We start from the raw sequence: 27,367 nt of genomic DNA on the forward strand, positions 1-27,367 counted from the left end.
ATTGTCATCTGCACTCAAACACAAGTTATTCCCTTGTCACAACAGCTCAGACATGAGCTGCTCTGTATCTAGTAAAGTAGGTACAGTTGATTTTTATGAGCTTTTAACATACTGAAAGTTGGCTAAATCATGCTTAATCACAATTCATCATCTCAAGAAATGGGGCCCTTTTTTTAGTATATACATTGTTTGCCTAAATCTTCAAGAAGTCTCAAAATGCTGCGCAGCCAGTAGTTTCTCATTTGTGATTTCTCCATGCAAATTTAAAGCCAGTCACTTTCCAGTTCTGGTTGTTCTTAGCAGCTGTAAAATTCAGTTTATAACTACACATACCAAAACAACTCACTCAAGCAGAGGTGGCTGATGAGCAGTGCCCAGACAAACATCACAGAATCTTTTATAAACCTGTTATTTATGGTACCGTGACTACTGCAACCCTATCTTGAAGTAGGTGAAATCGAAGAATGGGGTCAGGGGTAAAAAAGAGGTAACATGACACAGCAAGTCATGGGTAAATGAGAACCCGAGAGTAAACCCTGTGCTTCCTGAGCTCTAGTTTCTTGCTTACTCCTAAGAATGCACCCATATGGAGGTCATATCTGACAAACTATTTTTGTTTGCATGTTTTAAGGTGTTACACAAAGCTTTTGTTTACAATCTTTACCCACTATTAGATCATGTCCTTTGGCTCTACAGCATCCTGTTTAATGTCAGAGAATATCTATGTAACATGTCTGCTACTGCTTCTTTCCTCCAGGTTTTTGTTTAAGTCTAAGTCCAGTTTTGTTACTATCAGCGGTTTTTTCATATTTTTCAGTAAATATCAGCGCAGCTGTCACTGGAGATGGAGTAATTATGTGCACGTCCTCTACTGTCTGCAGAGAACTTAGGTACTTCTTTTTCCCTCTCTATGAATAACAGTGTCATTTGCTTGGTAAATATAATGCAAAATCAGCAAGGGTAACGTATAAAAACCTGCAGGTCAGCACAGATTGTTACAACTTCTAAATCCATGTGCAACCTGGTTGGCCAAAATATGCCCAAGGACAGAGCAAGGTTAAGGCTGCTGCAGAGATGAAATCTAAACATCAGTGTAATGCAAAACGCGTGTGTGGCAGTAACTGGAGACGGCCATTCACACTGAGATAAAGCTTTTGGCAGAGAGAGTTCAGCAATCTGGTTGTGCTGTTGAGTGGAAAGAGCTACACGCAACTTTGGACACGCTGAAGAGAACACAAAAAGACGCAGGGCATTTTACCAAGCAAATTAGCACAGGCAGCAAGCAGATATGGTGAATCATCCTGCAGCATTTTAGGAGATTACTTAGGTAATAACAGCAGGAGACATGTACCCCTAATGTTTACTATGATCACTAGGGCAGTATGTCTTTATTATCGTTTCCACTAATATTGTTTTGTGTTTTTTTTATCATTGTGCACAATAAAAATGTCATATAAACAAGCGCATCAGTCTTTAAAAAGAAATATTAAAAGAGATTTTCTGTCATGAGTTTAATTCAGAGCAGGAGATCTCAGTAGGTTTAGACTTCAGCGGTACCAAAAAGTTTATGCAAAGTGAAATCACATGGAAAATAAAGTATCTGAAACAGAAAATAACTTGGCAGCTGGACTGCGGTTCTGGACTCTCTTTGCTGGGTCTGACCATTAAAACTCAATCTCCTCCTTTTCCCTTCTGTCTTCAAATAGATTTTCAGTTCTATTTTGTCCCGTGGCACAGTTTCAACAGATAGGATAAAGAATATTGCCAGCCAAACTAGCCTAAAGCTTGACAACAAGAACACTTCCCTGGGCATCAGAGATGAGGGTTTGGATAACTTCTGGATGCAAAAGTTATTGAACCTCAACCTTCTCAATGCTAGATGACTGTTCTCATATATAGTATTAAATAGGTGAGTATGAGCATCATCACTGTCACATCTCTACAAAAAAAAAAAAAAAAAAAGTAGAACCTCTCTGTTCTTTAAAATAAAAGGATGGCAGTAAGCAAGGCATCTCCAAGGTAGAAGCCACAGAAATGCAATGTACCTAAACTTGCAGGCCTTGTAAATCCTTTGTTGGAAACTTAGATCTAAACTTATTAGCCCAAGTTCATACAAAGTCCCTGGCAAGCAAGGATGGAAATTAAACAGAGTGCTGACTCCCAACTGCAGTAGCCACAGGGGACAGTGTCACCTTGCAAAACATTTTACAGTCACGCTGCACAGTCCCTGCAGAGAGCTTGTAACAAAAAAACCAACCAAACAAAAAAAAAAACAAACCCTGGGCCAATACGTAGCTTAAGCAAATTGCGCTGCAAAGCAACGATGCCACCCCTCGATGTAACTAGGTAATTGGTTATTACCCAGTGATTTCTTCTCATCAGACAGGTCTGCATAACCTTTCTCTCCTGTTTTAACAGATTATATTGCATTTCTACAAAAACTGCAGTAACACTGCATTTAATAAAAAATATTTATTTATATTTATTATATTGTTTTGCTCTCTGACAAACGTTAGATCACTGCTTAGGTTGCTGCTTCATTATATGTAAGTCCACATCTACGGACTTCTTCATTAACATCTTTAAAAACTTAAAGAAACTTATCAGATCAAAGATGTGGCAAATCATTCAGCTAACACAAACGACATAGAACTTTGCTTTAGCTCAGTGAATTTTCCTCAGTAGCAAGAGTGACCTGAACCTTAGAGTAAGTATCTACTCTTGGTCTACCTGTCCGCTAACTGTCAGATTACAACCAAGGAATAGCTTACCTTGAGCAATAATGCTATGTTTTCACTCAAATCAGATTTCAAGGAAGGAAGACTGTAGGGAACAATTAGCATCAAACTGCTACTCACATTACCAAGCCATCTGGTTTCCATTTTTACACTCCTAGCAACATCAGATCATGAGCTTTGGATGAGGCCATCCATTGTGCAGGAGATGTGCAGATAATTAGTGTGAACTTTCAAATACTGTTCCGCTTTTCTCTAGTTTTTCTCCTAAAAATTTTGCCAGTGCTGACTAACACAAGAAGCGGTGAATAGCATGTCCTCCTGGGCTCATTAATGACTTAGAAAATAAACTGATTTTATTCAAATTGTACTAGCAAATCCTTTCTTCACTTGTTTTCCTAGCTACTTTGCAAATGGTCCCACTATCCATCCTCAAGTGATTTTCTTTTTTTAAAGGCAAATAGAATCAAAAGTAGTCTTCCCTGGTTTCTTAAGTGGCTGCCAGACTTAAAATGAATCGACTACTAAACTCTAAGAAACATTTAAGTATTTATTACTTGATGCGTGTCATTAAAAAATAATTAAGAAGTAGGACATTTCATCTTCCGTGTGATTTATGTGATGAATTGAGAGAGAGCAGCTTCTTTACACTTAAAGCAGAATTGTATAAGCTTTGTTTTGTACCTGATACTTCCCATACCTAGCTCAATGCTGTTCTTGTGCAAAGACATCTTCTTCAATTGCTTTTAAGCTATCAGTGTTAATAAAGAAATATTGTCCTGATTTTCAGATAAAGGCATTTTTAACAATCCATGTCACTCTTAGACTGCTCATGTTTCTTCTGCCATTAACCAGCAGAGCAGATGAGTTCTGATGAAGACATCACAGGAAGTTTAGAAGTCAGGCATCTGTCTCCATGCTAGAGGATTAGACTTCCCAAGGTAGCAATGTGCAGTGAGAGGTGCAGGTAGTGAGGTGGAGAGATACAGCTCAGGGAATAGTCCCAGCACACATGGCCTGGGTGCCTCAAAATATTTTAGCTCATCTCACTGTTATGACACATTGGTGGCCATTTGTTCTTTCATTTTTTTTAAAGAAAGGTACGCATAAATTTCTCAAAACATGTGAAAAAGGATGTTTTTCTTGAAATAAATTACGTTCTTTAAAGAATTCCTCCTTCCACATGGTAATAGATACCTTATTTAGAAAGTCATCCTTTACCATTTTCTTAAGCTGTCCAATACTTAGGAGAAAGAATCTAAATATTTTGCATGCCTACTTTCAGTAACGATTATCTTTCTGACAACAGGGCACCTAACTTGCCTAGGGATCCAACTATAGGAAAAAAATGCATAAACACTCTAATTTTCAAGAAGAAATTAAGCAATTATTCATATTTTTGCTTCAAATATTTCTAAGGATAACAACATGCTTTTCACAATGTATTTACCTCTTCGGTCACCATAACTCTTAGGCACTATGTAAGCTGTATTGTATTCCTTGCCACACAATTAATTGAACAAGTCCATCATGGTTATACATCAGAAGCAACAAGATTAGAAAGCAATCACAAAATAACAATTGTCATCTAACATGTTGTAATCGTACAATGGGATCCTATCAAAAGTCCTTGTGGTACTATCAAGGTATATTTACTATGCTACCAGTCTCCTGGACCCTTTTGCTCCTCAGTATCTGATGACCCATTGACAGTCTAAGTCTCTGCAGATAAATCTGTTCTGGTGTTCTTTAGAAGACCTGTTTTGAATTTAAAGCTAAACTGCAGTATACCGACTTAGTAAGTCTAAACTACCTGAGAACTCCTTAGTTTTCCATTAATTTCTTAATATGAAAACTTCAGATGTAACAGGAGCTAGCATGAACTGGATTAACGTTCATCTTTCAAATTATCAATCTTCAGGTTGGGGATTAAGTAAAGGGGATTACGTTGTAAAGAGCTGGATTCAGTGGATTTCACATTCCTTGTCACCACTTTAACGTGGCATCATCAAGCACTATGGAGTTTTCAATGCACAGAAAGCTCATACAAGTTCTGCTCTTTCCGATTCTGAAATAGGATTCCTGTCTTCCCTTGAAACCTTTAGAAATAATTGTTCATCAGTTAAATTGTCTTTAGTGCCACAGCAACCAAAAGTAAACATCAAAACTGGGCATCAAGTTAAGTATTTCCTTCATTCTGGAACAGTTTTAAAAACTAGCAAAAGAAATGCATCTAAAGTCTAAAGTAAAGTACATAACAGTAAAATGAACTCGCTGTAGTTCACGACTAAACTGAAACGGTGCAGATAATATATGTGCCTGCTGCCATCTCCCGGTAGTTTAGAGGTAAAACCATCACAAATATCGTACTAAATTTTTTCCAATGTATCCTTTAGAAAAATGTCAAGTCCTTGGCGGTGGGAGGGAGAGGGACAGGGAGAAAGAGAGAATTTAATGTTGTTCCACAGCAGTAGCTTTCAAAACTCCCAAAATCCACAAAAAAGTTATTTCACTGTACAAGGCGGCCAGTATCTGGATGTAGCTACTTTCAGGCTAAATGGTGTTCTTACACTAGCTTAAATAAGGAAGCATCAATTCTCTTATTTTCTAGAATAAATAAGTAGTCACCTGAGTAAGTCTAATTTCAAAATACATTCCGTACCACTGATAACATTTAAAATGAAAATTAATTTTAAAAATTTCTACACGGTGTTCAAAACCAAAACGAGGAAGTCCCTTTGAGAAGTCTACTCATCATATTAGAAGTTATAGCACAGCTTATTAGCCTATACTGACTCATTTTAAAACCAATTTTTTTTAGTTAGTACTTAAAATTCAAGACAAACTTTTCCAGTTGCATCACTCTTTCATTGCTGTTAGTGAAAGAATACAGTATTGTTATCTGTAATAATATCTCATAGCTTATCTTTTAAAACACAATATTAGCCAACTTGAAATATTATAGCATTTTGACAGCTGACACAGGGTACCTGTACTTACCCTGCAAACTTCAATGCTACAAAGACTATTGAAAACAACCACCCACCACCAACAACAAAAATGAAAACAAAATGAATTTGGTAATAAAATACCTGTCAAAAAGCACAGTACTTTACATTAATTCTAGAGTTAATTCCAGATAATAATAAATCACCAAAGGAGTCCTGGATGAGAGCCGTGACAACACAATGGAAGGCAGTAAAGAAGCTCACACACAGCAAAGTGATTTAAAGATTGAGAAGACTTAAAAATAACTCTTACATAAAGGAACAGTGATGGCACTTGGCTGTGCTGGTGGCCTACCCTATGTCCAGGAAAAGCTTTTCCTGGGAACTACCCAAATGTCACACCCTGCTATAGCACAGAAATTAAACGTAACTGATAAAGAAAAGTAACAATTGCACCAAAAATCATGGAAGCTCAGCCAACAGAGAACTGCCTCACCCAGCATGTGACCTACAGATATCACAAGCTGGGCTGAGGAAGGGAAGGAGCAAACAGTCTAACCTGCAGAACAAGAAAGAGCTCAACATGTGCCATAAATTTTGAGTGCTGGCAACTACGGGGCTGGGCAGGATTCTAAAACCCTAAGGAGAATCAAAGCGATGCACAGAAAATAGAAAGGCGGCAAACGGGCTATTTCTATGGGCTCATAAGTACAGAATCTTCTCCTAATGTGTGGGAAGAAATGACTCAAAAGAGCTTGAGATCTACCAGAAAAGGCAAAGCACTAAGGCTCTGTTGGCTAAAGTAAGACTTACTTGCTCTGCAGAGGAAAAACTAGATTTACTAAGGCTTAATATGACAATTTGTTAATGTCATATGAGGGCTTTTGTAGCAAACAGAACTTTCATTTTATAGACTATTTTGCTATGCTGGAAGGAGAGACCTGTCCACATCATCCTGAGGGGGGAGAAAAAATAAAAATTAGAAATGAGTTCTACAAGCGGATTATGTCTTCTAGCCTGCTGAATGACTATGGGAATGTGACCTGGGTTGCCTTAAAAAAAGTGAAGGCATAGCAGTGATTTGGATTGTCCCAGGTTCATTGACAATTGCCATGGGGAAGCAATCATTAAATGTTGCAGAAAAGCCAAGCTAAATAGGGGACGTTTCCTTCCACAGAAACAGAATCAAAAAAGTTCTGTTATAACACTGAGCTGTAATTGAGAAACAGAGAAACGACTAAAGAATCATCAGAGACCTAAATTAAATACAACTGGGATTTCACATTCCTTATGAAAATTAAGGTTTTAGCATGAGATAATTAGAGCAAGGATAGCCAGCTCATGGTGTGCCAGAACATATAACTCAGCCTGTCATCTTCATTCCTTCGAGTCCCTCAGAGTTGGTCAGGAAGCAGGCTGTCAGCCACACAAATCATTCCCTAACCCACAGCAGTCTCCCTGCTGTTCTCCCTTGCAAGAGCCCCGCAGCCTTCCTCCCGTCATGTAGCTGGACGTGCCCTAAACACAAATTATAGGCATCATGGTCACATGGAGCATGTCCGTTCAGTAACGGGACAAAAGGACTTATATATGTCCCCATCACACTTAACTGGGCTATAGTCAAGTGGTGACTACAGATTAGTTACGTGACAGATAAGCCCACGTTCCCTGGGTGCCTTGGTTGGGGGATATTGGATTGACCTGGTAGAGAAACTGAGTGACACCGACCTAAACGAAGTGAAGAAAATGAAGACAAGTGTTGTAGAGCTTAGGACTTGTAACAGAAAAAACAAAGATGAGAATGTGAAGGGAAAAGCAGCACATGCACGTTGTCAAATAACTAAACCTTGTGAATTATTGGTGGGGGGAAGGAGAGGAACTTCTTGATGACACGAGAAGAAAAAGAGTAGTGAACATAAAGAACAATCTAATAGAAGAAATAAAAAGGTTAAGAAAAAGGAAAACACTATTTCATGGACTTAAAAGACTGAACTTTTCAAAACTAATGAATTGGCCACAGAAAAATAATGTGTTAAAAGACAAAAGAAAATATTAGCAGCTTTGTACCACAAAAGAAATTCAGAAGTATTAAAAATATGCAGCTCTTACGTTACAACGTAGGTACGAAATGTAAAGAAAAGTAGTGACACATTATAAAACGAAAATGTATTTCCCTAAAGAGAGAGAAAAATTAAAATTCTAAAATGCAGAGGAGGTTTTTTTTGGGGGGGGACGGGGGGACACAACACATCAGGGCAGAAACCAGTCTTAATTGCAATACAGAATTAGGATAGAGAAGTGATCTGAAACTCTGTAAAACACCATGTGCCAGGTTCACTGAAGGAAGATGAGTTTTAACAGAGGTACTGGGGATCACCACCACCTCTCAATACCTCCCAGGTAAACCTTAGGAGAAAAAGACAATGCAATTAAGTCTGCTGTTGATAAGCATATCTGCCTGGCCATATCATTAACAGATCTTCAAGCCATCTACACTGAAATACAGTGAAATGAATTTGGTAAACCAAAAAGCATTTGGATTTTTTTCTTCCATTTGGTTTTAGCAGTAAAACAGCTGGAGGAGAAATATAGAAATATTAATCATAAGCCCTACTATTCTTGCCTGGCCTCATGCAACAGGGCTTTCAAACTCTTATATTTATCACAAACATAAGTAGTTCTCCAAAAACCTCAGAGAAAGCAAAACAGATGAAAAGCCAAGTAGGAAAGAAAGAAAAAAAAAAAAAAAGGGTGTTGAGACCATTTGGGGATAGATGAATAAGAGCAGGATAGTACGTAAGGGTTGAAGGAAAACAGCCGATATTTGCAGCCATCTAGCTTCTAAAAGCCGGGCTTTGGATGAAAAATGCTTCCGTTATCATAGGCTTTGAAATACACCACTCTTAATCAGAAAATATTTTATTCAGAAGGCTAACGTATAACGCAATCACTAGTGATCAAGACCCAGAATAAAGTTCTCTAGGTTAGTAACTACATTATTCAGACCCTTTCAGAACTTCAGCACATGATTTCAGAACTACACTATTTGTTTTAATCACAGCAGCGTGAACCCTGAAGCAAACTGTGCTTCCTCTCAGAGCAAAGATTAGAACCAACAAAAAGTCTTAGCTTTTGAGAAAACGTATTTTATTATGACAAAATAAGCAATCACGCCATCGCCTCACTCTTCTAGCAGATGGCCTACTGCACTGTGTAACGACCATATGATTTTTATCCTACATTTAAAATATTTGCTTTGAACATTATTTCATTTTAAGGCTGATTTTCTTTCAAGGTCAATAAGGGCTTCTAACACAGGTATGCCTCAAATAATAACATCTATTCATTTCAGATACTTTAGAAAAAACATATTCAGGGAAGGATTTCATTTACAGCTCTTCCATGCCCAACAAATCCATTCACTTTTCACTTACCTGCCTGTTAAGAGATTTTTATTAGCTGACTAACTAGCCACCTAGTTACTATCCCAGCAGACTATGACTTCCCCTCTTCATGATGCTATTTAAATATTTTAACACTTAACATTTACTTGCTGTTTCACTCAGTCTCTCTTACCTGTTAACCTCTGCCAGAGCTTCCCCCGTTTAATAGTCACTGCTAGCTGCAGTATCTTCCTTGGTGTTCCTGTAATAACAGGATTGAAGTGCTTTAACCAACTAGCAAATTGCCCTTCACAGGGGTGGATATGCCCAGAGTGGTGAGCTCATGGGCTTCCCTGCCTTTCTCAATACCTCTTAACCCCTTTCTTTTTGTGTTACCCACTATCCTATAGATTTAAGGAGAAAGTGTCTGCTTCATCCCGCTTTCCTAGGTTCTCCCTACCTGCCTTTTAACAGTGCTTACATAACAGACCATTTTTATTTTAGATAGCTACTACGTTATTTACATAGTGACTACTACCAAAAATCACCCATAACCGAGGTGCTTCCTTCGTTTCATTCGTACCTGGAAAGTATCATTTCCAAGTTCAAAACCGCCTTCATACAGACGAATACACGAGAACAAACTCTGAAACCGAACTTCCAACCGCATTTCCATGGTGAGAACTCGCTCCACCCCCAGCCTGTGCTTCCCTCAGCCCCGCCACAGGTAACGGCTCGGCCCCTCGGTGGAAAGTTTAACGCGGAAAGACCTTTTCCTTCTAACAGGCAGCTGCCGAACCTGCAACCCAACGGCCCCTTCCACCGATGACAGCACGGCAGCCCCCCCCGGGCCGGGGGTGCGGGGCCGGGCCAGGCCGGGCCGTTTCCCCCCCTCAGCCGCCTCACGCCCCTCGCGCCGCCCTCGCTAACGGCTGCCCGCCCCGCCTCACGCATGCGCACCAAGGCGCAGCCGCGCATAGGCGCGTGCGCGGAGGAGGCGGGAAGGGGCGCTGCGGCGGGCGGGGCTCGATTTGAACCAGGCGGCGGGGAAGCAGCGGCAGCGGCCGCGCAAGTCCCCATGGCCAAGCAGCTGGGCCGGGACCAGCAGGGCATCACCCTGCGGGGCAGCGCCGAGATCGTCGCCGAGTTTTTCTGTAAGAGGCTGCGGCGGGGGGGTGAGGGGACCGGGGTGGGAGGGAGGAGGGGCGGCTGCTAGGCCTGCTGCAGGGCGACATGGCCGCCTCACGCACATATTCCGCCCCCCCCCATCCCTTCCGCGTGTTGCAGCCTATGGAATCAACAGCATCCTCTACCAGCGGGGCATCTATCCCCCCGAGACCTTCACCCGCGTCCAGAAGTACGGGCTCACCCTCCTCGTCACCACCGACCCCGAGCTGAAGAACTACCTCAACAACGTGGTGGAGCAGATGAAAGGTGGCGGGGCGCGGGGGGGCCGGGCCGGGGCGCTGAGGGGGCTTCTTCAAACTGCCAAGCCAGAGCGCCCTCCTTGTGGCTCTGCTGATGCTGCTTTCTGGCACCGCAAACAACCGCTGTGGCTTCTTTCAGAGTGGCTGTACAAGTGCATCGTGCAGCGCCTGGTGGTGGTCATCTCCAGCATCGAAAACAGTGAGGTTCTGGAGCGCTGGCAGTTTGACATAGAGTGCGACAAAACTGCAAAGGACGAGAGGTGAGTAATGGCGTTCCTCTGCGCCTGCTCTTCCCTACACCTAGCAGCTGTGCAGGCACAAGATAAACGCCATGTCCATCAGCACTGTTCTGGTTCCTCAGAGCAGCCGAGATCGCCTTTTCTCACTACGAGCATGGAAGATGTTCCTTCAAACCTTACCAAACCTACTACCTTTCTTACTGCTATTCCTTCTGTTTGTAAGCCAGTCACTATACAATTGAAGCATTGAAGTTTTGGGTTTTTTAAGCATCAAATCAAAACTTAATTTTTCATCTTCAACAAAGTATATAAAATCCTGTATCAGGAACATGCCCTAAAGAACTACTGCCTTCCTATTGTTATGCCAAAATGTTCTCATCCACTCCGGACTGTAAATAAACATAACATTCTTTACCAATACTATGAAGCTTCACAAACAACAATAAAGGGAAACCAACTATCACTTTTCTAAGCTTATCTATCTAAGGCTTGAAAGAGTGTCACTACTATAAAAAAAATCCTATAGCAAACAGACCAACAGAGCTTAATAGACAGAACTGTATGTAAAGAAAACTCTAAGTATAGTAGAAGCTTACTTTCCTAACAAAGTTTTTCTATTTTCCAGTGCACCACGAGAAAAATCTCAGAAAGCTATTCAGGATGAAATTCGATCCGTTATCAGACAAATAACTGCCACAGTAACCTTTCTGCCACTGTTGGAAACTGCCTGTGAGTATTCCTAACTTCACTAAAGAAATCAAACACTTTTTTTTAAAAAACCTCAACAGCTTTTCCTCTTTAGAAAATATTTCCTGCGGCTTTTTAATCATTACATGTCACATACCGTCACATTTCTGAGACAGTATTATTAGACTAAGATGAGGACAAAACTCAGGGTGGCTTAACTAACTTAATGCAACTAGTATGTGTGCTCTGAGGAATGTAAGTTTTCATCAATAATAAATTATTTTGGTGACTGCAGCTGTGGACAGACTTGTATAAATAACTCTTGAGTTCATATGAACCGTTACATAAAACACAGTGGAGCTGAGCTCAACAGGTTTAAAAAAAAAAAAACCTCTCTTGAGAAAACTAAAAAGGCTACACATGAATATATCTAAGACTTGTTTTTATGTTTTAACTATTTCTTTTCACATAACTATACTAGTGTATTAGTATACTCTAATTTCTGAGAACCTTAGTACAGGTCTCAAGTTCTAGAAGATGCACTTTAACTTCAAACATGCCATCTCCTAATGCATGCATTACTCTTCACTTGTTTCTACTTGCTTACAGGTGCCTTTGACTTGCTGATATACACAGATAAGGATTTGGCAGTGCCAGAAAAGTGGGAAGAGTCAGGACCACAATTCATAGCCAATTCGGAAGAGGTTCGTCTTCGTTCTTTCACTACTACAATCCACAAAGTAAACAGTACGGTGGCTTACAAAAAGGATTCCTTTCCCTAAGACCTGTATATATCCTGTCACCTTGTATAGTTTCTGTTCATAGTGCAGCTAAGTCATGAACACATCATTACTGTTGCTCTTGCTGAAGTACGATACAGAAAAAAGGCGACGTGTTTGTCTATGGTAACGTGGTGTAACACTAGACTAAGCTGGCATTGTTTTTAGAGGTCTAAATAAGGTATTCATAATGATAGTTAAATTCTTACTTAACCACATGAGCTAAACTAATGCTGTATTGAATTACTGCATTCACTAGAAAAACTGCCTAAATCTAGGATTAATTGCTAGAACTGTGTTCAGATCCTGTAATTTACTATTTTAAGATTAATCGTTCTATTAGCATGCTATTAGCAGGCTTAAGTTCTCTCTGGCACTAAAAAGATGTGTTTCCTGACATGCCAGTTCATGTTAAAAGCCAGGGCTGTTTTATTACTAGAAACAACCCTGAAATGAATCAACAGAACAATTCTGAACTTACTTGTACCTCCATATAATGCAAGCAGCTGTTTATCAGGAAAACCTTAAACAAATGAAACCTTGTATATTGATGACTGCTGGACTCTAGTTCTGGGGATGGTGTTGTTCTGACTCAGCGTGTCTCTAGTGTCTGTCAACCATTTTCTGTGTTTGTATTCTTGTTTTGCAGAATAAAGCTTGAAATTGTATAGCGTTCTCTAATTCAGAGTCTCTAGTACTTCGTAGCATTCATAAAACCATCTAAAATACATCTTAGTTTATAACTGTCATAGAACTAATACCCTAAAGGAATCCTACCTCTACTGTTACTTTAACTGTTTCCTCCGAGTCTCAACAAGTGGAGTCACTATAAAATCCATTCATGGATTAATAGTTTGACCCTACTTAAGTCTTCGAACAACAGTATAAATAGTCACAGTGACCTAATGATTAAGCAGTAACTTCCATATTAAATAGCATAGGGGCTCCTCTTGCATTCTTCACACATTTTTGTACTGGAAGAAGTTAGGGATTTAAAACTGTAAGTGTTAACAGAACTTTCAGGCTCTTCCATGTTTTTGTTCATTTCCTTCACCAAATTCACTTCAGCCAGAGTATTTAACTTTTCCCACTCTTCCAGAATTATATACAACTCTTCCTGTTGTATATAATAATGTATATTCCTATTGTAACAGTATAATTTCAGAAGTTTATTTAAAAAACATCGATTACACAAAGTTTCTGGGCTTTCCTACCAGGAAATAGTTCTCTCCAACAGTCCCAACCTAGCAGAATTGAAAAGGCAGCCTTTTGTAAATCAGTAGCACAAAATCATGGCTTTTTAAAATAAATACAATCTAGGTACTTCAAAAAAAATGTTACACTAATCACTACTAGGGCTTGCACTGCAGTAACAGAGGAATACCTAGTGTTTTCTTCTGCCTGGCAGCAATATTCTTGAACAGGTGACTGCACTACCCCTTTACACCTAGAAGGAGGTGTACTTCAAGGAGTGCAACTTCAAGCACCGCCCCTGGGGAGGACTGGATCAAAGCAGTGAGTGCAAGTCAGCTGTAACAGAAATTTAAATCAGGAACTGACAACCACTGCTTTATACCAAAGATGAGATCAGGGGCTGACTGGCACAGAGCCAGCAGCAATGAGTATTAAAAAAAACAAAAACAAACCCCAAAACACCTTGTTTTACAGAGATGCAGAAGTCAGATTGCTCCGGGAAGTCCAAGTCACTTCTTTCTTGTACCAAACACAATTTATCTTCTTCTTTAAGAAGATCCATCTCCATCATCATCTGTATGTTTTTTTCCTCTTTTTTTTTTTTTTTAATAGAAGTACCAACAGTCAAGAAACATAGTATATCATTGCATAGAGATAATGTCCACAAAAACTACATGTGAAAAGGAACAGGTTGTAAATCCTTAAGTTTTCACAAAGGCCCTGCAGAACAGGAAAGAAAAAAATACAGTCGCATTAATGCAATCTCTGAGAAGTCAAGCCTTTATGGAGGTGTCCAGTAGGATTTGCTGATACCTAATGGGACCCACACTCTCCCTTAGTTTCCCCTACTTTGAGGGTCACTTCTATAGAGTGAAGAATCAAAAAACAAAGAAGCCCCCCTCATCTCCGACGGCAGTATAATTATTCTTGGGAAACCAGATAAAGGATAAAAGATTTAGAAGTTACCCAACAGGCATTCCTCACCTGACTAGTTCAGCTGACGGATAAGCTGGTTGATCGCTTCACCTCTGCAGCCAGGCTTACCCATTTCCTTGAGGAAACCCACTTTGTTACGTGAAGCATGGCGAGCCACTGACAGATGGAATGGCCATAGAAAGTTTGTGACTTTTTTGAAATACTTCCCAGCTGAGTAGATTTCATGAATAAGGTCTTCCAGGCAAATAATACCATAGCCCCCTGCAGAAAAAAAAAAAAAAAAAAAAATTAAAAAGCCCCCACAAACAACACATACACGAAATGCCCAACTATTGTTTTTCCTCATGCTACTCCAGAATTGCCAGTCCTCCATATATAAAAAGCCTTGCAAGATTTCTCTCCCTCCCCTCCCTCTTAGGTCAGATCGCAAACTCAAAATCCACCTCTTCCCTTGATTCACTTCATTTTCTCATCCTCTTCCTCACCTAAATGTTCCTCTATCAGCATATTGTCTGTCAGAGGCAACCTCTTTTTCTTAATCTTGGCTTGGCCCCGTTTCAAGATGAGCTCTCGTACAGATTTCAGGTTAGGGTGTCTGTGCAGAAACAAAAATCAGATTCTGTAACAGAGAGACATGATACAGTGGGAAGTCCCACCCTACTTTGTATAGAGGTGGGAAAGTAACCAAGTTATGTTTAGAACAATGAGAAAAGGGACAATAACAAGTATTAGATACAAAGCTGATGAAGTTTTGACCATTACTGGAAAAGCCAGCTATGGATTTGTGGTACCAGCTGGAGAATCAAAAAGCTATGTTATTTACATACAAACCAGTATCAAGTACCAGGACTGGTACTTACCCCCACGCCACGTAAGGTTCCACAATCCGCAGCATCTTCAGCGATAAAGGATTCAGTTTAACAAACGTTCCAGTGAAATTTTTTGTCAGCCGCAGCAACTCAATCACTCTTTTTACCCTCCTACTCACTCCGTTAATACTGAGTCAGAAAAAAAATACTATTAGTAACCGTATTTCTCTAATACGGCAACAAAAGGTCTCAGATTACCTGCAAGGAGACATGTTTGGGTTGATCATCCTTCCTTTGCTTATAAATGATACGACAGCTACAAATAGTAGCAATAATAAAGGTAAAGAGTAACAAAAGCTTCTTACTCTACAATCCGCACGACAAAGGCTAGTTTGTGCTCCTGAGGTACAGCCGTCTGTCCAGGTCTCTGCTCCATGCGCCTCAGCCGGACGTCATCTCGGTGTTTGCGCCACGAATCTCGAACAAAAGCCTCAAGGCGTTTAAACTGGATTTGTTTCCCCTTCTGGTGCTAAAGACAAAAGCATAAGAAATTATTACCCTTCCCAGCAGTCTTAGAGGTTTGAATCTCAAAAGGCAAATGAAATTCAGAACTTGATGAACTATGCTTCCAGTTTTGGAGGCAGTAAGAAAATAAATTTGACCATCTAAGCCCAAGGGAGACAGAACTGAGGGACAACAGATGAATTTACAAGCAGCTAGCTATAATTTTTTTATGAACAGTGAACAAAGTTTTTCCCCAGAAAAAAAAAAATTAGGAAAAACAGAGCAAGACGCAGGCACAGGAGAAATCAAATGGAAGCATTTGCAGCCACAGACAGATCTTCACAACCACATACACACCTCAGCCAGTCACTGGGAAAGCCAGAAACAACATATGTATCTGGGTAAAACAGATGATACCCTAGCAATACCCTAGCATGACTCAAAATCACCATCCAATAGAAAACAGCTGGGTTTAAAGTCTTTTTCTATAAAGGCAGACATGCAAAAAAAAATACAAACATTCAAATAACTATTAAGTATTATTAAACACATAACATCCAGCTCACTTAAAAAACAACAAAATAAAATCTTTTCAGAATTACAAGAAAATTTAAAGCTTTTTTTTAAATTAAAAAGAAGTTTAAAGGCCTATCCTTAGCTCAGGAACAAGTACATCCACCTAAATCATAGTGCTTCCCCAAATAAATACGAGCTGAATGTGCATGGCAGTTACCCAATAGTATTTCAGATACTTCAATTTTAAAATGGCCTAATAATTTAGCCAGTAGTGTATCTAATGTTATGTGTCTTCTGTCTTATTTCACCTTGTAAATCACCCATGAAATTGGTTAGAATTTTCAAAGCAGGCAGACCTGATCAAAATCTCACCACTAGGGTAATTTTTCTAATGAAAATCTTAAAAGGCAGCTAGTTAACATTATGGATTATGCTTCCATCTCTACCTTGGAAATACAGCAAGCCATTCATATTTAAAAATATAAACACAGTATCTAACAAAAATAGCAGGAGTTTTGCACATAATCCCACCAACTCCCCCAAAACAGATTCACTGGGAAAGCTTTAAGCCACTTCCAAGACAGGCACCTGCTACATTAGCTCAGATACAGCAAAACAGGTCTCAAATTCTTAAATATAAAGGTTTGCTGTGCTCTGCCAGTCTGGAAACCACACGCAGCACACAGGGAGTCTCTGCATTAGCAACATGTGCCACCCTACATGCAGAGAAAGGCTTCACAATGACCTGGCTATGTTCTAAAAGATTTATCAGCTAACGATAGATAGGTAAGTCTAAACACACTCTCAAAAAAGCACACCGTCTCCATAAAGTTTTACAATGCAAAGGTGAACTGGTTTCAGACAGTGTAATCCCATGGTAGCACAAACAACTCCACGCACGGCATGACGTTTTACTACGTGTTGCTGGTAATCGCTGTTCCAAGAGGAACAACTCGCAGTCTTCAATAAACTTCTGTTTCAGCATAACAACCCAAGAAGTTTTGTCCTCTTTAAAGGCCTCAGAGACACGTGGGGAAGATGCTCAACAACTGAAGTGAGGAACTCGAGCTTCCCCTCAGAGAGGATCATCACAGTCAATACGGAGTCTCAGCACGGAGCCGACTCCCTCCTTTGCCCGTCGGCAGAGCTCCGGCATCCCCCCTCGCAGAGGGAGCTGATCCCTCAGATCGTTTGTACGACTGCCCGGAATTAGGATTCCCTCCTCCGAAACAGCAGCACTGCAGATCCCCCCCGGCCTTCAGCCCCCCTTACAACCAGCCTCTCCCAGCCGGCCGCCACCCGCAGACTGCCGGACACCGCCAACTCCTCCGCCCCGTCAGCTCCCGGCTGCCACCCCCGGGACCCCCCGCGGCCAGCCCCTACCTTCCGCTTGTTGAGCAGCGCCTGCTTGGCCTGGGTGGCCTTGATGGCCTGGTAGGCCTTCCTCTTCTTCAGCAAGTTCTCCGGCACCAGCGGGATCCGGCGCTTCGGCCTGCGGGGCGGGAGAAGCCGGTCACATCCAGCAGCACCGCACCGCGACCCCCCGAGACTCCCCCGCCGCCGCCCCCAGCCCCGCGACCGCGCAAGCCCCCGCGGATGGCGGCGGATCCCCGTCCCGCCGCTCCGCGACACTCACTCCTCCTCCGCCATCTTGCCGGCGCTGCCGCGCATGCGCGGGGCGGGACGGCGTCACGGCCGCCGTGCCCGGGGTCCGGCTCCCCGCGGCTCCCCCTCGGCTTTCACCCTCCCTCGCCCCGGAACCCGAGGCACACGGAGGCGTTTGCCGGGGAGCGGAAGGACAAGATGGCGGTTCCGTGAACGCCTGAAGATGAACGGTGAAGCCTGGAAAGCGAGCCCGCACCCCTAGCAGGGACTGCTTGGAAACCGGGTGCCGCCTCGCTTCAAAGCTCCCAAAGGATGCTGGAGGGGGAAAAATAATTTAAAAAAAAAAGAAGCAAAGGTGGTGTAAGTCCCCTCAGCTGTTGCAGCCTCTACCCGCGCCACGGTGACAGAGCGGAGGCACCGAGGCGGGGGATCCCCGCTGCCGTACGCCGCGCTGATCCCGAGCAGAAACCGGGAGCAGAGAGGGCTGCCGGGGTGGCCGGGCTGGAGGTTCTGCCTCAGCCTGGGACCTGCCGCAGTTTTGTGGGAGAGCACGGCACTGTCCGCGTTTGACAACGCTGCAGAGCTTAAGCACCTTCCCTCTCTGCTGCTCCACCCCCCTTAAAAGGTACAAAGAACAGCGTTATCCCTGTTGTGAGCACCGAGGCATGGAAATAACGGGCTTGCAGGGCTGTGGCCCCTGGCTCCAGCTGCTGCCCTGGCAGCTTGCGCAGCCATACCCAGCAAACGCTCTCGGGCTGCGACGTGTCCCTCTCCCAGCTCTCCTGCTGTGAAACATCTCGCCACACCAGAGGCGTGCAATGGAGAAAAAGCCTTTCAGATTGAGCGTGTCGTTCAGCCCCTCGCCTGAACGCCCTGGGGAGCTTCACCAGGAGGAACAGGCCATTTTCTCTACCTCCCTGGTGGCTTCCAAGTGCAGCGGTCCTGCCCCCAAACAGCAGGTCCTGCCTGAAGGACCAAGTAGACCCAAGCAAGGACTCATGGGCCGCACACTGCAGCTGAAGTGTAGGCGGGCAGCTGGTCACAGCCACTTTAGAGGAAAGAGTCTCAAACGTGGCCAAGGTCCTGCAGAGCGGAAAGAGAGACAACCTTGCCTCTCATGCAGGCAGGGGCAGTGTGAGGAGGCAGCACACCATGTCCAGCTGTGCTGGAGAGCAGGGTGGTTATGGAGCAAGGAACCGGGGCTGGGGAGTTGCCATGCAGAACTGTAAGCCCAAGAGATTGCAGAGGTGGGACAAGGCGCAGAAACACAAGCTTTAGGTTCTCAGAGCTGGCCCTACTTTTGACACCTTCACATCAGCTTTGCTGATACTTCATATGAATGCTGTGCAAAAGAAAAAGATTACAAGAGGAACATTATACCTGCCAGATCTAATAACACCTCTACCATTTTACACTACTAATTGCATTGGTCCCTTATGTGTTTTTTATATTAAAATCAATGTGACTTTGACCAAAAATGTATTTCTCAAGAGACTAGACACAGCAGCATCTTGAAGAGACACTCAGAAGCCATGCAAACACAGAAGCTGCTTTGCCTTTTGGCATCCTCTACCACAGTCACTTGGGACATTAAAGAGTATCTGTCCCTGGCTGCATGTAATAAGCCTGAATGCTAGATTCGGCTATACCAATAGCCTAAATGTCCGTCAACACCGTCAGGAGTTATGTCTAGCACAGCTGGATTTCAGGCTGGACCCAAGGACCCAGGCTAAGGAGATAGGGGCAAAGCAAGCCTGGCACAGCATCCAGAGCAGTGCATGTCTCATCAGCCCAGGCTAAGGAGCCCAGGGAGAGCAACAGGAAAGAGAACAGCCTGATTCAGCTATTTACACTGCACTGAACATCCTCAGCTGAGTGACAAAAAGCATAGCTGGCAAGCACCTGGAACCAAAACTACAGCAATGCTTTTGTGTTTTTTTTCAAATTCCTATTCAAGAGGAGAAACTGGGACAAGAGGTCTGGACAGCACTCTCACCCGTAGATGGTGCCATAGCCTCACACTAAGGAGATGGTGTTGCATCTGATGAGGTTGTATTCATGTTCTGCTGCCTCCTCTTTGCCATGTAGGATAGAAAAGGGATGTGGGCCTATACACTGGACTTGTTCCTTTCATTGTGTCTCTAATCAATTTGATTTACACCAGCCACAGTTTCCTCCTCAACTTAACAGTTGAGACCTTGAGCCTTTCACTAGAAAGCTCAGTGATACCAAGGTTTAACTGCTCACCTCAATGAAGCTGCAAACCTTTATGACACTGTAAGTTAGGCCACTTCTATTTTGACACCTAATACTTAAATATCTGCATTTAGAAATGTGATCCCACATTCCAGTACCTGCTCAGGCATATGCTCTGCAAAGAACATACCCCCTGGTGAGCAAACCCAGCTTGCTACCAACTATTCTCTGATGCAACCTTTTGGATTATGAGACAGAAAGCAACAAGCTTATGAAATAAATCATATGAAACTTTCACTGAATAACTAGAAGCAAATCCATAAGTACATAAATTTCACTGACATTAGGATAAGCTGCTCCATATAAAAATAGCTGAAATCTCTGGTAGCTCACAACAGAAAATGTGGCCCATTTAAATCTACAAATGACTCTGGTTTGTTTAACAGAAGGGAACTTCTGTTAAACAGGATCTTGGGTATTTCATTATTAATGGTAAGGAAACAATAAGTAAGTAAATATTTCAAGCGCTGTTGCTATGAAATGTCACACAGGATAGCAGCATACGTAGGCTGACTGATTAAACTTTAACTAATAGTTATATTATATTAATGAATGACTATTCAAATGCCCTTGTTTGCAGGGTTACTCAAGAAAAATATTCTCACTTTCGTAGACAGCAAGCTGTTGTAAACCGACTTTCAGCACTCTGAACTCCTATTCTCTCCTTTTTTTCTTGACAAGGCCTTACGTTTTCTGACATTTCCATGAACTGTTACAGAGAAATCCAGTGACACCGCATTTACGATAGTCACCATCCATCAGTGATGGATTGAATTATTTCTCCTAGTTTATAGGTCATTAAGAATGACAGGTAAAATCTTTAAAACAAAAAAACCTGGATATCTAGTCACACCCCTTTCAGTCATTGCCATTCAATGACTTCACAAACCAGCTGCTGGCTTCCCATCAGTATTTTTGATGAAGATCCATTTTGAGTGCATTTTCTCCATTCTTCGCCAACACGTCTCAGATAAGGCTCAGAACCCACCCAAGGAAATTATTTTTGAAAACAAGGTTTTATATAATTCAGAAACACCTGTTGGTTTGGGGAGGGTGAGAAGGGAAAGGAGAGATCACCTTTAAGGACCAAAATTGAATGTTTTGTATCAGAAATAAATCATCCATAAAGCAAGGCAGTAAATCATGTATCTTTTCATCAGCAGAATAGAATATAGCCCTTTTTTTCCTGTACTGCATGGAGGCTTTCTGCACTTTCATTTCAAAACGCAAAAAAAAAAAAAAAAAGCCCATAATATATTTTTTAGCAAAGCATGTTACCTTTTGATACTAGCTGAAGCTGGTCTTTTATGCTGTTTTGAGGAGATTGTGTTTAACGGTTGAATAGGGAGATCAAAATCCAGATGCTGCAGATATCTTTCTAGAATGGGCAGGTTTTTTCTCCACCCTAAAAGGGAAGAATTTAAAGGAAAAAGTATCTCTCAGAAAGTTAGGTCCTGCTTTGTCTGAGCTGCTTGCCTTTATAAATAAAACTTAGAACATTTTACAGATGACAAAGTGACCCTGCTATCATCACACCAGTCCATATTGGAGTGCTGCTGCAGCACACTCACAGATCACCGCCACAGTTTCTGCCTACTTTGGCTTGAAACTCTTCACAGTGCATCTACAATACCATTCGGTCCTGCAGAGCTAGCCAAAAGCAGGTCCCTTCATTATGCTTGGGACTTCGTTAGAACATTCGAGTAAATGAAAGCCAACGAAGACAGATATCATCCCTTTTGTTCCCCTGCAGACCTTACATGACTCATGTCCTCTAGCATTGTCTTGCGGGCTGTCTTTTTATTGTGATACTTTAGACTGGTATTTTGTGTCATGTATTTTAATGTTTATTTTTATTACCTTATTCATGGATACAAATGCAAAGACATTAGAAAATACAAAAATAGCAAACTCATGCTGATGGGTGTGAATGTCACAAAAGGAGATGCTGTTGCTTGTTCCATTGTTGTATGGGTGTAGTCCTGTTTGACAAAGTGACCACAGCTCTTGTTTGGATTAAACATTTAAGGCTATTTTCTCACTGCAGTAGGAATAAATAGCATGGACTTTAGCCACAGCTTAAATCTTCATTTTCATGATGCCAAAGGCGTAGCTTTCTGAAAGCATCTGAATGTCCCTCTCTCTTCATTAACTGAGATGTTTGCTATTTGGTGTACAGCCCGTTGGTTTTGGATGCATTGTTTTTGATGGTGAACTGTACGCAGATGTGGAAGGAATAAGTTGCATACAAAGTTCTAGACATCTACATTGCCAAGCTGTTTCTACAGTCATGCAGTGATAGCAATCATTAACTCTAATTTTCTGAAGATTTGAATCCCAGATAACGTCCCTACAATTTGTTATGACATGCCTACTGCTATAGAAATTTCCAACCCTTTCTTTATACTTACTACGCTTCTGTTTAGGTACTGCCAGCTATGGTTCTTGTGTTACAGCTTTTCTTAGTATTTCTATAATAAGGGGATAGTTAATAGTAATATGATATATTGTACTGCCATAGCTCTATAACTGTATCTAAGCCATATACCTCTATAAATGTAAAGCAAGACAGCATGTCTGTGAAGCTGTCACAGTATTCAGGCTGGTATTTGATCTGCAGTTTGAAAGTGCTGCACGTGCAGCTTGAAAAAGTAACAAAAACGCATTGCTAGTTGAGCACACAAATGTATATAAAATGTGTGTATGTGAATTTGTATAAACACATGCAACCATGACAAAATATAAATATGTAACTATAGTTAAGAGCAACGTATGTCAAGAACTGACTCACTTCTGCATGCAAAATTTTAGGGCTCCTGTGATGCAATTTAGAGTGCAAAAAGAGGAGGGATGATGCTGACCTGACTGCAGAAACAGTGCCTGCATTTCAGAGACAGCAGCTAGGTAAGGAAACAAAGGGTGGATAACAACATGGGAACAACGGTTCCCAAAGCAAAGTCAGGAGGTGAGGTAGGATGTTAGAATCATCTTGTCCATGAAACTTCTTGTCTTATTTTATCATCTCACTTTAAAAGAAGACTATAAAACCCCATTAAATTAATTTCAAATCCCACTAAATCTCTATTGACACCGTGTGCAGTCTCAAAACAGCCGAAGAGCCACGCTTGAAGTCTATCACTCTCACCAGTGAACCATGCCCCAATCTGAAATCTGTCTGTAATGAATTCCCTTATAAAAAGAGCCAAAGAATTAAATTCTGTTTATTTTGCCAAACCGTGATCTAATCTTGGGAACATTTTTAATAGGTAAAATACCTTGTGATCTTAAATTATGCCCATTTTCAGATCTTCTAAGGAAAAAGTTTATATGATTTGGAAAGAGGCCCAGGAACTACTCTATACACACACTCAAACCACTGTTTAACAGAGAAAAGAGCTGGGTGGTCTGAGACTTTCCTTCATGAAAAGAACAATCGTATGGAGATAGACTAATATTAAGTAAAAATATTTTTGTCAAAAGCTGTGGATAGATACATATTTTTATTCTTTTAATAACAAGGTTCCTTAATGTCAGCATTTTTGCCAGAAATCCTGCAAATCCATTTCATGCCTCAAAAGCAGTCATCTAGGTATAATGAAGAGACACGGATGAAACTAACGTAGGTGTGTACCCTCAGCTAGTGGCCACCTAATAGGTCAAATTGAAAGGGCTAAAAAAGTTAAGTTTTAGGCTTTGTGTCTACCTGGAAAAAATGAATGAGGAAAACCAATTCATTTAAAAATAAACATTTAACATTTTAGATTTCTGCCCTTGTCTTTTCACTGAAGGGATTTGCTTTATTCAGACTTTACAAGTAACCCCTCAAAACTCTACTTTGTGACCTCACAATTTGTTGAAGAACTACAGCTAACCGCATCACCATACTGAGCTGCAGGTACCTGTATAAAACTATACTAGCAATTGAGTCCATGCCAGCCACAGGGAACACATCTCCAGGATATAGCCCACATGTCATGGGATTTACTACACCTCCATCCATGGCGAGTCCAGCCTGCTGGGCATGACCAAGGTACAATCACAACACTTTTCAGGATTTGACCCTAGATATGGCCTCCTAATGCACGAGCACAAATTTGACCCAAAAAGGGGCTATATATTTATAATTAGTTTAAAAAAAAAACGAAAACACACAAAACCCCACCAAAACTTTTCAGAACAACTTAGCATTATTCTGACATTTTCACTGAATTCAAAGGAAAGAGGATCAGCCAGAAGCTGGTATCATTTAGAACGCTACTTTCTAAATATTGTGCAATATGCATCTTATAAATAGATTCAAGTAAGTAGATAAAATAACTCTCCATTGACAACAACAGGGTGATAATTAATAACACACCCATTGCTTGCCTCCCTCATTGTGGCATAACTGACAACCCCATCTTGCAAGCACCTATTTCTGTGAGAAATCCCCCTAGTTTCCATGGCCCCACAGACAACTGAACCTCTCACACTCCGGGATATTTGCCAGGCTGGGTCAAAACTGACTATCTGTGGGAGACAGGAATGCTACGTCTCTCAAGAGGCACGTGGACCTACTTATTATTACACAATGTGCTCGTTCATTTACAGCTTTATTGTCTTCTTCAAGCTGCCTCCTGTGTGAGGAGCAGACTTGGCAGCTATAAAATACTTTCTAATGTGGAGAGTTTCCCCATGTACACAAGACCAAGTCCTCTAGCACTGCCCCCATGGAGAGGCTGGCCAAGTTCCTTCAGTAAATTCTACTGCCATTACTTCTTTTCTTTCTTGATCACAATTCCTTTACAAGCATGAATAGAAAATATTCTAACTTTGAAAGCTCGATTTTACAATAACTATTGTGAATACTTCACTAGAAGAAAAGCAGGCTACTATTAAACCCCTCACACTATTCACAGTTATTGTCCTTGGAAATGATATCTGGAGTTTTAAGTGCTTTTACATTATAAATATTAAATTACAGATTTACATTTGTCAAAATGTTCTGACATTTTCTAAAAGAGGGGTGGTACCTATTTACAAGTTTCCAAAGTGAAAAAAACACTTACAAGAAATAAAATGTAAATTGATTTCATTTTACTTCTAAAGTACTTAGAAGGCTTGATTAATGAACCTGAACTAGAAAAATTAGTATTTTTCAATTACAGTAAACAGTGTCTACAAGACAGCGTACAGTGTCTACAATTTGAGTGTACTACAAATTTAATTGTATCTTTAAAGAAAAGTAGAGGTAAAAATAGACATCATTATATATGGTCTCCACAGGTCTCTGTGACCTCTCTCCTCCACAGGGCTGAAAAGCTACATTTTATTTGGGAAAAAAAATGATTGAAAGACAGCGAGAACAGGATAGGTGTCTTTCCCACACTCAGTAACTGGGAATCCTGCCTCCTACTAGATTACTTTTTAATTGAACCTTTGAGATAAAAAGGCAACTAATTATGCCATTTAGGTTACGGAAACATATTAATGAGTACACCACAGCATGAACTATTCATAAAAATACTACAGACTGGGGAGTCATAAAAAGAGATGGAATGGAATAACCTAATTAGGAAGTTTATCATTTCAACATAGACAACTTAATAGGAAATGCTTTGTATACCCAGATATCATTCCTATCCTAAATGTCAATGATTCTGATACAGGGGTGGTGGGTGGTAGACAAGGTGTTTTATCTTTAAAAAAAAAAAAAAAATCATTTAATTATTCATCCTTTATGGCTCTGGTTACTGTCATCAAACTATGTAAAATCCTTTAACAAGTTTGAGTTTTGGAGACTAGGGAAGGGAGCTGTTTCAAGCAGAAATAGCAATCGAAAGAATTAAAATGTCGTAAGTGAGAAGCGATCTGCAGTAATTCATGTAAAATCACAGCAGAATAGTTTTACTGGTTTGTAGATCGCACTGTCGAGCTCTAAATGAAGCTGTGGTTCTGAGTGCTGTAACGGTGCATGGCAATAAGGCTATAAAGATCCTCTCACTTTTTTCCCCTGTTAATTTATGCAGGGAAAGTTTTGGTTGGAACATTTTGCCTACAATTATTTGTGACAACTGCCTAGTCAAGATAAAGATACAGAGCATTCATATTTGACCAGGAAATATCAGGCAGGGAACCACGGAGCCTGAAGGATGTAAGTGGTCGCCCATAGCTTTATTCCAAGATAGGGGCTGTGCCCCAGCTACTCTGAGCTGCCTACACACAGCAAGAGTAAGGTAAGGGAAGGGAGGTGGTCATTGCAGGGTTCTCCTCATGGCACAGAAGACCTTACAAGGCTGAGTGCTAAGGCAATAAGATGGCAGACAAAAATCAGCAAATAAAAATGCAGCAATAATTCCCAAATTTATATATGAAATGATGGGCTCTAGACTAATTACTAAACTTGGGAGTAGGATTTTTGGAATTACTATAGATAATTTAATTTATCAGCTCAATGCTTAGAACAACAAACAGATTAGTAATAGAGAATTATTCAAAAAAGAATAAAGAACAAAGCAGAGATGATCATTACATGCTGTAACCCCTTACACCCACATTTTGAATGCTACAGCTTTGGTCAACCCTCTTTCTTCCATCTGTCCATCCCATACCTCTGCCCACCTCCCCCCACGATAGACTTGGAAAAGGTTCAAAGAAACAAGATCAAAGATACAGAACAGTTTCTATCTGTGGAGCAGTTAAATAGACTGGACCCTCAGGCTGGACAAAAGGTGTCTGAGGGAAGATAAAACAGCCAGTAAAATCATAAATGGTGTGATAGTTGCTCCCTCTTTCTTCCAGCACAAGAGGTAGGGAACCTTAGATGAAGGCAGCAGGAGACAGGTTCACAACAACTAACAGGTTTTTCTAGCATGTGAACTTGTAGTTAAGACACAGACCTCTTAGCCACTAGATTCTGAGAAAGGTCAGGTAAATAAAAAATTAGGAGAAGAACTTGACCCTATCAGATTCCCGAGTCTTAGAAGAGCATTGACGTGGCACATCTGCCAGCCATTTATATATTATGAAGATGCAAGTTTACATGCCGTTTTCTGTGAAGATACTTCCCCCGCAAAACACGAGAGATCTATTTACAGTATCGAGCTGGGCCTGTAGATACAGCGTTAAATAATCGGATTCTCAAATACTCATAGTTCCTCCTTTGGTCATCTTGGCAAAATACCTTTCCAGTGGGCACCTATCAGACGAATGCAAAACATCATTTGAAAATACCTTCTAACATGTAACACTTAAGTGTCTTACAAGACCTACAGCATTCATAACCTGTTTTATAGCACTTTTCACTATCTTTATAACTACCTTTTTCTTTATATATTTGGGCTATATTATGAAATTTATCCAGTTCAGTT

At 41.1% G+C, this 27,367-nt stretch overlaps 2 protein-coding genes and 1 long non-coding RNA gene across 6 annotated transcripts in view; 1 reads left to right on the top strand and 2 right to left on the bottom strand.

Annotated features, from left to right (window-relative positions):
• The window catches only part of LOC148051590 (uncharacterized), a 134,996-nt gene extending 124,385 nt beyond the window's left edge, over positions 1–10,611 (bottom strand). For all 3 annotated transcript variants that reach the window (XR_015699591.1, XR_015699593.1, XR_015699592.1), the window contains exons 1-2: positions 10,473–10,611; positions 9,260–9,328 (exon numbers count right to left, since the gene is read on the bottom strand). This is a non-coding gene — a long non-coding RNA (uncharacterized LOC148051590). The remainder of the gene's footprint in view (positions 1–9,259; positions 9,329–10,472) is intronic.
• MAD2L1 (mitotic arrest deficient 2 like 1) lies at positions 9,340–12,879 on the top strand. Of its 2 annotated transcripts, XM_009472381.2 has the most exons (5): positions 9,343–10,220; positions 10,354–10,500; positions 10,633–10,753; positions 11,358–11,461; positions 12,029–12,879. In XM_009472381.2, the coding sequence occupies exons 1-5, from the start codon at positions 10,019–10,021 to the stop codon at positions 12,199–12,201; spliced, it is 747 nt and encodes a 248-aa protein (XP_009470656.2). In that variant the 5' UTR covers positions 9,343–10,018; the 3' UTR covers positions 12,202–12,879. The 2 variants fall into 2 exon arrangements, with proteins under 2 accessions (XP_087592136.1, XP_009470656.2); XM_087736010.1 differs by having other exon boundaries at positions 9,340–10,220; positions 10,354–10,753.
• A 464-nt stretch (positions 12,880–13,343) lies between these two features.
• On the bottom strand, positions 13,344–17,902 carry RPL7L1 (ribosomal protein L7 like 1). The gene is made up of 7 exons (XM_087736011.1): positions 17,794–17,902; positions 17,541–17,649; positions 15,503–15,666; positions 15,189–15,326; positions 14,814–14,923; positions 14,377–14,589; positions 13,344–14,112 (listed from the first exon to the last, which is right to left on the bottom strand). Exons 1-6 carry the CDS (start codon positions 17,826–17,828, stop codon positions 14,381–14,383), a joined length of 765 nt encoding a protein of 254 aa, XP_087592137.1. The 5' UTR covers positions 17,829–17,902; the 3' UTR covers positions 13,344–14,112; positions 14,377–14,380.
• Between the last annotated feature and the right edge of the window lie 9,465 nt (positions 17,903–27,367).

This window comes from Nipponia nippon, unplaced genomic scaffold, assembly GCF_047370975.1.
Source record: "Nipponia nippon isolate SJK-2023a ecotype South Korea unplaced genomic scaffold, ASM4737097v1 scaffold_6, whole genome shotgun sequence".
Classification (NCBI taxonomy): domain Eukaryota; kingdom Metazoa; phylum Chordata; class Aves; order Pelecaniformes; family Threskiornithidae; genus Nipponia; species Nipponia nippon.